At 41.1% G+C, this 14649-nt stretch overlaps 1 protein-coding gene across 1 annotated transcript in view; it reads right to left on the reverse strand.

Moving 5' to 3' along the window:
- Window positions 1-2301: 2301 nt before the first annotated feature.
- LOC116502537 overlaps window positions 2302-14649 on the reverse strand; it is a 46200-nt gene continuing 33852 nt past the window's right edge. The window contains exons 13-19 of the mRNA XM_032208417.1: window positions 12862-13045; window positions 9289-10571; window positions 8966-9101; window positions 8770-8846; window positions 6290-6416; window positions 3543-5210; window positions 2302-2992 (exon numbers count right to left, since the gene is read on the reverse strand). Coding sequence (XP_032064308.1) covers window positions 2880-2992; window positions 3543-5210; window positions 6290-6416; window positions 8770-8846; window positions 8966-9101; window positions 9289-10571; window positions 12862-13045 — 3588 coding nt within the window. The 3' untranslated portion in view covers window positions 2302-2879. The remainder of the gene's footprint in view (window positions 2993-3542; window positions 5211-6289; window positions 6417-8769; window positions 8847-8965; window positions 9102-9288; window positions 10572-12861; window positions 13046-14649) is intronic.

Raw genomic sequence — 14649 nt, forward strand, 5'->3', positions numbered from 1 at the left:
AGAAGAAGCCGTTTTATTCAAAAGGCACCACATTTGTGCTGCGGAGTGATGGTGGCCTTGAGTTTGAGGGTGAAGGAATGGGCTCAAGCTCAACGGGATTAAAACCCTGAAGAAAAATATTTCAAGAAGAGACCTAAAGAAGAGAATATACATACATACATACATACATACATACATACATACATACCATACCATACCATACCATACCATACCATACCATACCATACCATACCATACCATACATATACATATGTGTTTGCATATAGATATATAAAAATTTTGAGATGGGTGTTTATATATTATGTATGTGTACATATGTAAACAAACACACACACACACACGCTCTAGAAGAAACACCCATCTCAAAATTTTACCTCAGAAATTGCACCAAATTAAACTTGGAAAGGCCCATGTTCACTGAGTGTAAAAGAGGAATTCTTTGAAAAGGAGAAAATCAGAAGAAAGATGGCAGCTTACATGAACTTAACATTTTGATCTAATATAGTGGGTCTCAACCTTCCTAATGCTGCGACCCTTTAATACAGTTCCTCATGTTGTGGTGACCCCCAGCCATACAATTATTTTAAGCTTTTTGTATTTTTTTGAAAATATGTGTTTTCCGATGGTCTTAGGCGACCCCTGTGAAAGGGTCATTCGACCCCCAAAGGGGTCGTGATCCACAGGTTGAGAACCATTGATCTAATACATCAAGGAGATGCATTCATCATATTTTTTGGAAAAGAAAGAACTGAAATGCTCCTAAAGAGAGATGCATCGCCTCAGAGGCCTAAGAACTGAGTATTTGAAACAGCCTAAATATTCAAAAAATCTCAAAGGAACAAAAGGACCTGAGGTAAAATAAATATAAAGATGGGGGAGGGGGAGAGTCAGCATTACTCAGGTACCTGCAAAGTCAAGATGGTGGCCATGATCATGTGACGGAAACCACCTATTTTTAGTATGTGGTAAACTTACCTGGTCAGTTTTAGACATGGTATTGCAGATCTGCATTTGGTTACTTATACACTTCTAAGCAAATGAAAAACTCCTCTCAAATCTACTGAGATACAGAAAGTTCTGTCTCTTGCACTTCTGGTGGCCTCAACCATTGTTATCTGATGCTGTTTTAGCATGTCTTTGATATTCTCTCTCCATCTTCTTTTGCGTCCACCTCGTGTTCTTTGGCCTTCTCTTTTTTTATATACCTTGTATGGTATAGAATCCCAAGACTTTCTCTCCAAGTGAACAAACCACTTAACTTGCTTTTCTTATATATAGTTTGATTAGTTCTATTCCAATTCTCTCTCTTATAATCTCATTTTTTATTTTATCCCTTCTGGTCACTCTGGCAGCTTTCCTCAGACATCTTATTTCCATGATAACTAACTTTCACTGATGTTCTATTTCAAGTGTCCATGTTTGGCATTGGTAACATAAAGTGGGCATGAATATGCTTGGTATGAGATGCTTCTTTGAATGCTAATTTCTTTATTCATTTTTCCATCTTCAGCCAATATCATTCCTACATATTCTGATACTGTTTTATCCTTGTCCCCTCTATTACTAAGTTTAAGATGTACTTTTTTTACATAGTAATCAATATAATGGTCATCTGAATTAAATTTTCTCATTCCCATCCACTTTAGTTTACTGATTCCCAAGATAATTAATGTTCGTCCAGCTTAACTTGATTCATAGATTTTACATTCTAGGTTCTTAGGCAATATTGTTCTTTATAGCATTGGACTTTCCTTTCAACCGCACTCCCCACCCGACACAAGCACAGCTGAATCATATAATGGGAATGAAGGGCTCCCCCATGTCCTGCTTCCTGGGGATTCTGGACATTTTCCTGGAGGCAGTGCTGGAGGTCTAGAGCTCTGCTTTCACTTTGCCTGAGCTGTGCATTCAGGGAACTAGGCAGCAAGGAACAACTGATCTGTTTTTTTCCACTTTCAGGATTCAAAGAACCTGAATGGAAAGCTTTGCGTTCCCATTTTTCTTCCTCAACACAAGCCCATATCTTCCTTCTCATGACTAGACAGTCATGTCAGAACCTCCATCCTGGCAAGACGTTCCCTGCAATCTCACTGCCTTCAGCAATGCTCAAAGGATTATCACAAGTGAGCACAGAGCCCTAGAAAGGTAAGACATTCAGTGAAATATGGTGTGATAAAAATGCTGATGATACTGAACAAACCAGTGACTTTTATTCAATTTGAGCAGCAACGTGGCTGAGCACTGTTTGAGAAAACACTTTCAAGCCAATGTCAACTCTGAAACCTTCAGGACTGGCTTCAATGGCTTTCCAAAAAATATTTATTTTATTTATTTACAGTATTTGTCACATCTCGGTTTCCAATGTGGCTAAAATGAGAGATAATAATTAAGCCCTGATCAAAAATTAATCCCAACAAGTTTCTGTAACTATTTTAATGTTATTTTAAAATGTAGATTTTGTTCTGGCTCTGATCATAGTACAGAAAGGCAGAAATGGCCCTGCTGGCTGCTCAAAAAAAAAAGGTATTTTGCACATGCATATAAGACATCGGAATTCTATAAATTCTTCCTGAAGCAAATTTCCACACTCCAAACATATATTTGGTTTCTCTCCAGATGGATTCTTGGGACAAAAAATAAAAAAGGAATTGTTGACTAAAATTGTTCCCTACTATCTGTTCATTGTAGTTGCCTCAGTTCCACTCTCTGATTCTAATTTCTCTTTGATTTTTGTTCCACACAAAAATAACTACAAAAGGCAGTTCTCTTCTTGTTCTTCTGTGATTGTATCAGATCAGTAGCCACATCTGGGCCATATCTTCAGACATGAAGAACTTCTGCCAATGTTCTTTGAAAGGTATCCCTTATTTGCATTTTCTTTATTTTGATTCCCCATGATTTCCAAATCTCTCTTCTCTCATTTCATGTTTCATTATTCGTGATGTCAACATGCTTGACTTCCTTTTGTTTTCATTCTCCTGCATGTCTTTTACTTGGAACAAAAAGAAAAAAAACTCATTAGAAGTGTAAGACAGATACAATATATGAGATTAATTGTATGATCACCCCATTTCAATAAATTGAAATAGCACACAATGTCAAATTTATCCAAAGATGAATAAGATGCTGGTTATACTGGTTTTTGGAGCAAAGCTGGACTTTCCAAGCATTTTCAATTCCATATTTCTGAAAAAAAGGATTTTCTCTTATTGATGTGCCACATAGCTGGAACTGTAAAATGACAAAACTTTTAAAGACAGGGCACCCATAACTGTGTGACACAAGCTCTGCCTTTTTTATGTGCATTGCATGTGCAACTTACAAAAAAAAAACCAAGCAGTTTTTTGACCATACTTTTTGGACACCCACAGAATTTTCAATCAGGATTTCACAGTGAGAAAAGTACCTTTTCAGGAATATACATTATATACTCAGGAGCCAAATAAATATACATACACACACACACACACACACACACACACACACATACATACATACATACATACATACATACATTCTTATCTAAAAATACACATTCATACCTAAATGGATCCTCATATGGGATGTAAGATTACTGCTCGTTGTGAAGCTCTTTCCACACTCCATGCATTTATATGGCCTCTCCCCTGTGTGGATTCTTTTATGAGAGGTAAATGAACCATTTTCACGGAACCTCTTTCCACATTCCAAGCATTTATACGGCTTCTCCCCAGTGTGGATTCTTTTATGAATAGTAAGAGAAGTGTTTTCACGGAAACTTTTTCCACACTCAAGGCATTTATGTGGCTTTTCTCCTGTGTGGATTGTTTTATGGGAAGCAAAATGACTGCCCCGGCTGAAGCTCTTTCCACATACTATGCATGTATATGGTTTCTCTCCAGTGTGGATCCTTTCATGAAGAGTAAGGGACCCATTATTACGGAAACTCTTTCCACATCTCCTGCACTTATATGGTTTCTCTCCTGTGTGGATCCTTTTATGAGAGGTAAGCTGAATCTTTTGAGTAAAGCTCTTTCCACACTCTTTACATTCATATGGTTTTTCCCCTGTGTGAATCCTTACATGAGAAGTCAGTTGAATATTTTGAGTAAAACTCTTTCCACACTGTATACATTTGTATGGTTTCTCCCCAGTGTGGATTCTTTTGTGACAAGCAAGGTTGCTGGTTGTATTGAAGCTTTTGCCACACTCTGTGCATTTGTATGGCTTCTCCCCTGTATGGATCATTTTATGTGAAGTAAGTTGAATGTTCTGTGTAAAGCTTTTTCCACACTCCAAGCACTTATATGGCTTTTCCCCTGTGTGGATCCTTTTATGGTAGGTAAGTGAACTGCTCATGCTGAAGCTCTTTCCACATTCCATGCAGTTATATGGTTTCTCCCCTGTGTGGATCCTCTTATGGAAAGTAAGGGAACTGCTCTCACTGAAGGTCTTCCCACACTCCATACATTTATATGGTCTTTCTCCTGTGTGGATCCTTTGATGGGAAGTAAGTTGAGTGCTCCACCTGAAGGTTTTCCCACACTCCATGCATGTATATGGCTTTTCCCCTGTATGGATTCTCTGATGTGAAGTCAATTGAATATTTTGGGTAAAGCTCTTTCCACACTCTTCACACTTATATGGTTTCTCCCCTGTGTGAATCATTTTATGGGAATTAAGATTAACCTTCTGAGTAAAGCTCTTTCCACACTCGTCACATTTATAAGGTTTCTCCTCTGTGTGGATTTTTTTATGGGAATTGAGATTACCACGCTGGCTGAAACTCTTTCCACATTCCATGCATTTATATGGTTTTCCCCCCGAGTCAGTCCTTTCACTGGGAACAAGAGAACTGCTCCCACTTAAATGCTTTCCATTCTCTGTACTTTTATATCCTTTATTTCTCATTTTGGCTTCTCCACATAAAGAAATGTTAGAAGTCCAATTGTAGCTTTTTTCAACCTCTTGGCCTAGATCTTTAATGTGAATTGTGTAATGTTCATATAGATCTAAGTTTTCAAATGGCTCCACATTCTCCACTTTTAGATTTTCTTTCTGATCTCCTTTGAGAAGAAAGTCTTGAATTTCAATGGTTGGGCTCCTTTTACTCCCATTGTTTGACAGATTTCTTTCATTTTCTGTTGTTTTCATTGGGTATGAAAACGTCTTTCTTCTCTCTTCATCTCTGAACATTTGGACAGCTTCCTTGTTCTCTTGAAGATTATTTCCTTAAGAGAAAAAGAATGAACTACAATTGAGGTAAGGTAGAGGAAGCAAACTAATAATTCATAGCATAGGAGGCAAGTATAAATTTCCTAGTGAAAATCTGCCAAGGATTCTCTGCTGTTTTATAAGGTGTTCTGCTGACCAACATTAAATACTCTGATCAAAGCCTTAAAAAAGTTGGATTTTGAGTGACAGGTTATTATAACACTAATATGAAGAAAACTGCACAATATAATAATACCGTGGCACGACATAACCTCGGTAGACTAAAGCGCGCCGACAACACCGCGATGTCAAAAGCGCGATGTCAAAAGTGCGCCCACAACAGCGCGCCGACAACAGCGCGCCCACAGAAGCGCGATTTCACTTAAGGTAAGGTTTAGGGTTAGGTTTAGGGTTAGGTTTAGGGTAGGTTTAGGGTAGGTTTAGCGTTAGGTTTAGGGTTAGGTTTAGGGTTATTTTTAGAGTTATGTTACAGCGCGCTTCTGTCAGCGCGCTGTTGTCTGCGCGCTGTTGTCGCGCGGTTTTGATGGTGCGGTTTTGTCACCGCGCTTTAGTCACACGCACTTTAGTCTACCGTGGTTTTGTGGTGGAACCTAATAATACAACAGTTCTATTTTATGAGTTTCTTAAACTGTCACAAAATCCACTTATTTAAATAAAGGAGCACTTTAATTAATTTCACTTATGGAATTCTACTCACAGCTAGAATTCAGTTTAAGAAAGTGAGGAATCAGGGACAAGAAGCTTGTAATATTTATTGCAGAAGTGGAGAATGGGAGCAAGGAGTTGTGCTAACTACATCTAATTTTTTTGCTTATCTTGAAATACTTGCTATTAACTGGGGAAAGAACATGTATATAGTGAAAAGAGGGAAGAATTTGGGATACAGAAAGTCAACATAATAACATTTACATCTAGTGCCATTAAATGAAATTTTTAATGGTAAGATGACAGTACCCCTCCTTTTCCTAGCCAGGTGAGATCACTTTATGAACTTTTAAAAGAAAAAAAAACCTGGCTCTAATTATTCATAAAGTATTTCTTCTAAGCATCTGGGAGGCAGGGCAGGGGGCCTTACCCAAAAAGGCCACATTTCTGGAGTTCTCCAGCATGACTTCTCTGTGCAGGTCTTTCTGAACAGGATCTAGCCGAGACCATTCCTCCTCAGAGAAACACACAGCCACCTCCTCTAAAGAGACAAGAATCTGCAAACAGGCATATCCCTATGAGCAACCAAATTTTATTTGCAAATTCACTCCATTTGATTTGAGAATCCCAAAGCAAAAAAGATTTAGAGTGGGTTAAATAGACACTTTCGGCAGGGGTAAAAATTTGATGTGAAAAAGCTGTCAAGAGTTCACTGCGTTTGACTGAAGTAAGATTGGTGGATGAAGTAGATTATCTGAGGAGTATTTAGATCTGTTTCAGTCAAGCTTCAGTTTGTAATCATCCAGATCTGGAGATATTTACAGATAGGCCTTGACTTACAACCTAAGTTACAATCTACCTGAAAAAGGGGACGCACAATTAATGTTCCGATATGCCCCTCCCACCACATGGTCACATAACCATATTTCGGGCCCACAGCAACATGACTGCATTTATTGCCATTTGTAGCATCCAGCAGTCATATAACCATGGCTTATGATAGTTTTACCAAAAACCAGCACTTATTTCAGTTTTCGACAAAACCATTCCCATAACAAACAATGGGTTCACACTTATGACCATTGCAATTCACTTAAAAACCAGGCATCAGTTCTCATAGATGCAGTTATTAGCTTACCGTCTCCCCAAAGTGTCATAAATTCTCTTTTCAGTTTCTAGAATCCCCAAAGATTTACAATGAATTAAAAAGGCATACTCTGCAGGATGTCTATGGAGATTCTCAGTCATTCAGGTCATGGTTGTCCCAAAGGTGCTTTTTTCAAAAGGCAGCTGGACTCTCCCCCCCCTCCCCCCCGGAAAATGTTTCGCTTTCATCCAAGAAGTTGGGTGAAGAATTGAGCTGAAGAAGCTTCTTGGCTGAGAAGCAAAATGTCTTCAAGGGGGGAAAAAATCCAGTCGCCTTTTGAAAAACCATCATTGGGACATGCGCTGCAGGATTAAAAACCTGATGTAAAAAAATTCCAGAGTTGGCAGCATTTGACCAATGTGGTAACATTTGTGGACGAAGCATATTGTCTCAGGAAACAATGTCTAAATCTGTTTAGATCCGCAGCCACTCAGATCTGGAGATATGTCACCTCTGATCTTGGATAGGGTGGCACATCTCCTTTCAAGGTTGGGTACAACCTGAGTGACTTCTCAATGACCAGAAATGACTTTGTAGAAACTTCAACTCATGTGCCATTTGTATCCTTTCCTAGATTGGGAAGCCCTTCAGTCATTTGTGAACTTAGGGCTGCTCTTTAAAACCATTTTGAAGTTTTAACTGGTTTAAAATGCAGAACTGGATTCTGGTACTGCTTTATCTGATTTTAGGGGGGGGGGTAATAAATTGAAGAATTATTGTGACCTATAAAGCACTATATAGCAAAGGTCCCAGATATTTAAAGGAACACCTATTCCCTTTTGTATCAGCCCAAGTGGTTCAATGTAACAAAAGGTTGCAAGCTATAGATAAATAGTATCATTTATTGGTCTCTCAGAAACATTGGTTGAAAATGACCACTGAATCAAATAAACCATGCTTGAATAACTTTTATGGCCCTTCTGTGAATTAATCAAAGTATCTTTCTAGATTAATTCACAGATAGGCTTATCACTAATTCGCGTCTTGCCTGCCAGTTGCAGAAGCATGCATAGCTGGGATCTTCTCTAATATGTTAGAGAATACACATGCAAATACAGTTTCCCAAGAGTGTGCAGAGACCTCATTAAAAGATAAGATTTATGAAGGCCATTCAGTATTTGGATGACACTCAATCCAATTTTGGCTTGTCAGATCCAAAATTGTTTTGAGAGGAGAGTTGAGCTAAGCATTACTGAAGCTGAACCCTCATTTTATATTGCTACAAACAATGTACAGTAATATATATTGAGCCCATCAGAAGAGACTGTATATACAGATAGTCCTTCACTTACAACAGTTCATTAATGACTGGTCAAAGTTACAATGACACTGAAAAAACCTGATTTATGACCCTCTATTACACTTATGATTGCTGCAGAACTCCCGTAGTCACATGATCAAAATTCAGATGTTTGGCAATGGATTCAGATTTTTGACGATTGCAGTTTCCCAGGGTCATGTGATCATTCATCAGTTTTTGCGACTTTCCGACAAACAAACTCAATGGGGAACGCAGGTTCATTTAACAACCATGTTACTAACTTAACAAATCTAACAATTCACTTAACAACTGTGGCAAAAAAGTCATAAAATGGTGCCAACTTACTTAACAAATATTTTACTTAGCAACATAAATTTTGGACTCAATTGTGGCCATAAGTTGAGGACCACCTGTAATCTATCTTCCCTGACATTTTCCCTCCTACTTCTAGATGAAATGGACAGCACACAAATCCAGTAAATAAAAATAAAATAAATAATACCTGAGTTGGAGCTTCAACTGTTTTTTCAACTCCATCAGAAAAAGGAGAAGAACCTATGAATGCGGACTTTCCATTCTCTGTGAGTAGAAGTGACACAAGCAGAATTTTAAGAAACATCATTACTAACATAGGGATGCAAAGGATATCCAAAAATAATGAGACACAACAGCTTTCTCCCTAAGGAACCTTCTCTTACCACAGGAGGTGTCTTGACTTTGATCTTCATGGAAGATTGCACTGAAGACCAGCTCCTGGGAAAGATCTGGAATATCCCTCTTTCCCTCGGGGTTCACAGAGATGGACTTCAAGTCAGGCCTCAGGAAATGAAGGGCCTGGAGAAGCAAAGAAATGCAAGTAGGAGAATTTACAGGAAAAATATAAAAGCAGATTGTCAGTGTCTCCTCAATGGAACCATTTGCCTTATATATCTTTCCTTAGCATCTTCAAAACATTATTATGGAAAAACATAAGAATCCCAACATATGGTTATTTTTTCACGTCCCACTGAAGATTTCTCACCTGACCTTCTGCCTTTTCCTTCTTTTCCTCCATCTGGCTTAGGAGGAAAGCTTCAGCCAAGGCCACCGCCTGGGAACTGGTCTCTGCTTCACACTCGCGCACCCAGCTCTCCATCTCTGAAGGCAGGATAGCCAGGAATTGCTCCAGGATCACCAGGTCCAGCATCTGTCCCTTTGTGTTCTTTTCGGGTTGAAGCCACTGTCGGCAAAGCTGGTGGAGATGGCTGCACATCTCCCGGGGGCCCTGGTCCCACAAGCCGGATGGCAGCACACCCATCTTCCTGCTGGTCGTTTCCCAGAGAGCAGTCTGAAGGTCTTCCGCTTTCCTCCCTGGAGCATCCTTCAAAGAGGGTGCACCCATCTCCACCTGCAGTCCATGGTGGTGAGACTTGAAGTCAGCAAGCATAATCTTTCCTGGTGCAAGATGACCCTGTTGGGGATCTTTTGGGGAGCTCTCTGCAGGGAACTCTTGGGAGGACCTGTGCCCCAGTCCTGACCCCTCTAAGGAGACTTCTGGCAAGGTTCCATTTGGAGCCTTCTCCTCCAGCGGGCCTGCCCAAACAGCTCTCTCCAGATCAGCGTCCTGGCAACTCCTCTCCCTGCGCACTAGGCGCAGCGTCTTCTCCAGCAGCGGGCGCAGCTCCTGCAGGGGCAGCTCGGCCCCTCGCTCGGCCCAGCCTTCCTCCTGCAGGGCTTGGATGAGAGCCAGCAGCCGCTTCGGCCGGGCGCGCCCATCTTCCCGCAGTAGCGCTCGGACAGCCTCTCCCGGCCGCTTTTCCAGCAGCGCCTCCAGGGCAAGCTGCATAGCGAGCGCGGCGTTCCCGGACAGACCCGGTCCCTCCTTTGCCTCCAGCTCCGCCGCCAGTCCCAGCAGAGCCGCCCGCAGCGCCACCACGCCGGGCTTCCTCCCGCGCCTCCGTCCAGTGGTAGCAGGGGCCGGATCCGCGGCCTCGGCCATTGCTTGGATGCCGCGCAAGAGAGCCATCTCCAGCCGCAGCAGCCCCTGCAGCCGCTCTTGCTCAGCCTCCGACAACGCCGCGTTCCGGGCAAGAAGAGTCTCCCGGCCGCGCCGGGCTTGGCTCAGCTGCCCGCAGAAGCGCTCCAGGTCCGGCGGCTCATCCAGCTTCACCGCCCAGCGCCAGCGGGCCTGGACCGGCTCGGAGACGCGCGCCGCCAGGAGCTCCTCCGCTTCGGCCAGCCTGCTGGCCAGCTGCTCCGGGGAGATGCCCGGCGCCGCCATCGCCTGCCTAACCTCGACCCTGCGCTCCCTCTGGGTGGCACCTTCTCATATGGTCCGCCCGGAGCCCCCTTCCCAAATCGTAGTGGATGGGATGTCCACAGCTTGATGGCAACTGCTGGCCCCCGCCCTTCCTTACAGGACTCTCCTCCCCAGAGGCGGGGCTTCGACGCCCGCGCCTTTTCCCTGACTGGGGAAGGGGGATTCACTTTTATACGGCTCATCAACCGAGCCCCCCTGGGCGCCTCCTGCTGAACATGGTCAACGAATAGCACTTAAGTCACAGTTATACATCTAGTCCTCGCCTTAGGAGCACAATTGAGCCTGCAATTAATATTGCTAAGCAAGAGTGTTGTTAAATCAATTTTGCCCCATTTTACGACCTTTCCACAATTTTTTAATGAATCACTGCAGCAGTTATGTTAGTAACCCGGTGGGTAAGTAAATCTGGCTTCCCCATTGACTTTACTTCTCAGGTCACAAAAGGGGATCTTATCATGCCAGGACACTGCAACTGTCATAAATATGAGTCAGTTGCCAAGAATCCAGATTTTGGTCATGTGATCATGTGGCTACTGCAATGTTGTAAGTGTGAAACATGGTCATAAGTCACTTTTATCAGCAATGTTGTAATTTCGAACTATCACTAAATGAACTGTTGTAAGTTGAGGATTACCTGTATACTACTTCACAGTGTCTTATAGACCTAAGCAGTTTTCAGCATATTACCCCAAACCATCTAGGTCAGTGACGGCTAACCTTTTTTGGCTCGAGTGCCAAAAGCAGAGGGAGCGCAGGGGGGCCATGCAGAGGTATGCCACACCCATAATGCTATGTTCGTAACCCCAGCATACATACATGCACAACACACACATCCCTCCTGAAAGCTCCAGATACCCTGGAGGAAAGAGGTGACACTCGGGCATCTCAGCGCTTCTCTTTTCAATAAAGTCACTCTGAACAGAAACTGGAAAGTAGGACATTTTAGGCAGAGCAAGACCCTCAACTTGGATTCAGTGACTATAGAGAAAATGGAGTCTCCGATAGGTGACCCTGTCAAGAACTAATTCAAAACTGAGCCTTGACTGGACATGAAGCCTTGGAAAAGAGACCCTCTCTCCAAAGGATCCTGAAGAAAAAAAAATCCACATATGAGGAACATGATAATATTGTGAAGCGGGTTTCAGAAGTGCAGCATAAAGTTGGTCTTCCTTCTGGTAAAATAAAAGCACACCTGAATGATTTTTGCCCTCATGACTTTTCACAAAAAGGTTTCCCTCAGCAATTATTTTGAAGAATAAGAACCCATTTTATTCAGAAGCTACCCCAAATCCAGGATGGGAGGAGAGAGTGGCCTGGAGGAGGTGAAAGGGTTAGCTGTAAAAAATTGAAGCCCTGAAGAAAATTATAAATACTTAAAGAAAACGTATTTTTTTTTATTGCTCAAGGAGAATATTACCTCAGAAATGCAACCAGGGTGGAATAATTGTCTAATTTCAGGCAGTGTAAAAATAATTCTTTGAAAAATTGAATAATGAGGATAATTGGGGGAAAACTCATTGTTTACCAGAATGCATACAAGTTGTTAAAATGTCAAGATGGCAGCCACGATGGTCGGTTTCAGACAAGGTAATGCAAATGGTGTAATTACCTCAGCTAATCCACATTTGGTCTTTACTCTTTCAAAAGCAAGGGGAAATTCCCCCTCAAATTTACCTTTGCACATATGTATCATCTTAGTGACATTTTCTTGGCCACCTTCTACAAGGTTTGTCCCATCATCCAGAGCCTAATTCTGAGATGGCTGGAGAGAGAGGGAGAAACGATAAATCTGGAAAAGAAATTAAGAGGTCATTCCTTCTATGGAGAATTCTGGGTTATTATCCTAGATTCATGTTTCTAATATTGGCTAAATCAGAAGATATATATTCGATATGTTTAAACTGGTAGTCTGGAATGGGATCTGTAGGCTAAGCAGATGACAAGGGAGTGTATGGTGGAGATTTGCCTGCTCATTAACCACACCAGGGACAGGAATGAAGGGCAACATTGAAAGAATTTCTCCAAATATATTTCCTGGAATAGTACTGAAATCTTCACACACCCTTTACATTCATATGGTTTCCACCATGTGGATTATTTTATGGCAAGTAAGGGTGCCGATTCTAATCAATTTCTTTTCACATTCAGTTCATTTACAGTATATGGTTTCTCTCCTGTGTGGATTCTTTTACGGTATTGAAAGGTACTGTTCATACTGAAGCTCTTTCACACTCCAGGCACTTACATGGTTTTTCCTGGGTGGATCCTTTTATGCAAGGCAAGGGAAATACTCACTTTTCATACATTTGTACATACTGATGTGGCTCTTTTGATGGGAATAAAACTCATGGATCAATTTAAATATCTTTCCATTCTCCCCTGTATGGATCATTTGATGGGAATTCAGTTGAAAGTTACAGGCAAAGCTCTTCCTGTGCACTTGACATTTATATGGTTTCACCACTTTGTAGGGTCTTATCTGAGAAATGAGTTGAATATTTTGAGGAAAGCTGTTTCTATATTCTATACACTTATATGGTTTCATTCCTGTGTGGCTCTTTTGGTGGTGACTAATCTGAAGGTTTTCCATACTCTATGCATGCATGCATATGACTTCTCCCGTGTATGGATTCTCTGATGCGAAGCCAGTTGAATGTTTCAGGAAAACCTCTTTCCACACTCTTCACGTTTATAAGGTTTATAAAGTTTTCCTTCATGTGGTTTTTTTTTAATGGGAATTAAAATTATCAAGCTGCCTGAAAGAGTTATTTATACGGTTGATCCCCTAAGTCGATTCCTTCACTGGGAGCAGAGGAACTGCTCTCACTGAAACATTTTCCATGTATTTCTGTATTTTTATATACTTTATTTCCAAGGTTGACTTTACCACGTAAGGAAAGGTTAGAAGTCCAATTGCAGTATTTTTCATCCTTTTGGCATAGATCCTCTTTGTTAGTGTGAACTGTATAATGTTCATATGAAACTGAGTCCTCTCCAAACATTTCCACACTTTCCACATTTATTTTTTCGTTTTGATCTTTTCTGAGAAGAAACTCTTGAATTTCAGTGGATGGGAAAGTCAAGCTCCTCTTTTTTTGACAGATTTCTTTTGTGCTCTTTTGTTTCAATTGGTTGTGCAAACTCCTGTCTTCTCTCTTTATCCCTGAACCCTTCCTTGTTCTCCTGCATCTTATTTTCTTAAAAATAAAAAGAATGAATAAAAATTAAGGAGAGGTAGGGGAGGCAAAATAGTATAGGTAATGAGTGTAAATTTCCTAGTGAAATTCTGCCAAGTTTTCTCCATTATTTTGAAAGGTGTTTTGATAAGCCCTATTAAATACCTTGGCCTAAGCCTTATAAAATTTCAAGTTTGTGACAGGTCATTATAATGGTCATATGAATACAGGTAGTTCTCAATTTATACACAATTGAGCCCAAAATTTATGTTGTTAAGTGACAAATTTGTTAAGCGACTTTTCCCCCTTTTTACGACTTTTTTCACATTTGTTAAGTGAAATCATTACAGTTCTTAAATTAGTAAACATAGTTAAGTGAATCCAGTTTCCCCATTAACTTTGCTTGCAAAAGGGGATCACATGACTCTGGGACACTGCAATCATCATGTGAGTCAGTTGGTGGCAGAGCTGATGGTGTGATGAAAACGGCACACTTTCACAGGGCTCCGTGCTAAGCTGCCTGCCAGGGGGATCATATTGGACGTAACTGGATCTAAGCCACCTTGGGTGGGGAGGTGGAAGGTGGCTATTAAACTGGCTGGACCAAGTCTGTGACAGCTCCAATGAAAGAGCAATAAAAGAGACAAAGGAATAACAGTGTGCTTGGATCTGGGTGAGACACTTTCAATTTTCCAACTTCTGTTGAGGAATTTGCCCCAGAATCAATCTTTTATTTTGAAATGAGACTCTAAAAGAGAGGTGGTGGTTTTTCACTCACTCCTCAAGAAACAGCAGCAGCTGAACTCAGGAGTTGCTGACAGACCCCATTAAACAAGTAAACGTTTTTAAGAAATAGAGCTTTAAATGGTTGGAACTTTGGCTGGCTGTGGATTTTTAGAAATATATT

The sequence above is a fragment of the Thamnophis elegans genome, chromosome 2 (assembly GCF_009769535.1).
Source record: "Thamnophis elegans isolate rThaEle1 chromosome 2, rThaEle1.pri, whole genome shotgun sequence".
Classification (NCBI taxonomy): domain Eukaryota; kingdom Metazoa; phylum Chordata; class Lepidosauria; order Squamata; family Colubridae; genus Thamnophis; species Thamnophis elegans.